The sequence below is a fragment of the Octopus bimaculoides genome, chromosome 2 (assembly GCF_001194135.2).
Source record: "Octopus bimaculoides isolate UCB-OBI-ISO-001 chromosome 2, ASM119413v2, whole genome shotgun sequence".
NCBI lineage: Eukaryota > Metazoa > Mollusca > Cephalopoda > Octopoda > Octopodidae > Octopus > Octopus bimaculoides.
This window is the reverse complement of record NC_068982.1, coordinates 119,634,530-119,635,717: the sequence shown is the minus strand read 5'-3', so window position 1 is coordinate 119,635,717 and position 1,188 is coordinate 119,634,530. Positions and strand designations below refer to the sequence as shown.

The 1,188-nt window shown below is 35.2% G+C and overlaps 1 protein-coding gene across 1 annotated transcript in view; it reads right to left on the bottom strand.

Moving 5' to 3' along the window:
• Nucleotides 1-43: 43 nt before the first annotated feature.
• The window catches only part of LOC106876909 (carbonic anhydrase-related protein 10-like), a 1,215,161-nt gene continuing 1,214,016 nt past the window's right edge, over nt 44-1,188 (bottom strand). The window contains exon 10 of the mRNA XM_052965551.1: nt 44-834. Within this exon, the coding sequence (XP_052821511.1) occupies nt 812-834 (23 nt within the window). The 3' untranslated portion in view covers nt 44-811. The remainder of the gene's footprint in view (nt 835-1,188) is intronic.

The window sequence follows — 1,188 nt, the reverse complement described above, 5'->3', positions numbered from 1 at the left end:
ATATACACATACATATATACATATATATATATATATGTGTGCGTCCTGTTCAAATTTTCAGTCGTTTTTTTACAAAATAGTTTGTGGGGGATGTATATACATACACACATGCATAAACGCATACATATATGTGTGTGTGTGTATGTGTGTTCGTGTGCGTCTACAAGAATCGATGTATATTGTATATACATGCATGTGTGTGTGTGTGTGTGTGTTCGTATGTGTGCGTGTATACGTGCACATTGATATTTGTTTTTCAGATGTGAGGATGTATAAGTATAAAGCACGTAATAAAAATGTATGCATGGATGTTATGTTAGTATGTGTTAGCGTGTTAATATGTACGTTTTTGAGTGTGAGTGTGTGTGAATGGATGCGTAAATCTCTGTCAATATTTTTTCCTCATATTTATGCAATTCCAACACCTTTTATGCATGCCTCTGGTTGCATACATAACACCGTTTGTTATGAAGCATTATTAAACATAGTATTAATAGAAATAGTATCCAGTAAATTTCTTTTGTTTTATACAGTGCTTGCTTGCGCACGTCACACTTGTTGTCCTGTTCTGTTATTATTTTTCATGTTGTGTTTGTTATAAGTTTTGTTGTTGCTATACTTTGGTTCTTGTTGTTGTTGTTCATATTTCTTAAAGTAGCAGCCATTTCGGTTGATATTTTCCTCAAAGCACTGCCTTTTTTCCATCAAGATTCTGCTGGAAGCTGACCATGATGCCTCTGCATTTGTGGGATGGAGGGCGTGGCAAATTCTTCCCACACCCAGTTTTTCCTCATACGGCGAAGCTTGCTTCCTAATCTGTATAAAGTTTATTTACTGCAAAAAGAAATTAAAATAAAAATGAAGAATGAAATAAAACATGTACAAGATTCATAGGCCTAAAACAAACCGAAAATATTAATTAATGTTGGCGTAATACATCATGCATACACATTCTCTTTCCTCCCCACTCTCTCTTTCTCTTTCTGTTTCTCACACACCTTTTTTCTCTTCTGCCCTCTCTCTTTCTGCGTTTCTCTTCATATAATATGCGGGCGTATCAGTATATATACATAAGCGCGCACACAGGCACACACATACATACACACATGCATACAAAGATACACACACACACACACACACACACACATACACACACACACACACACACATATATATATATATTTATAT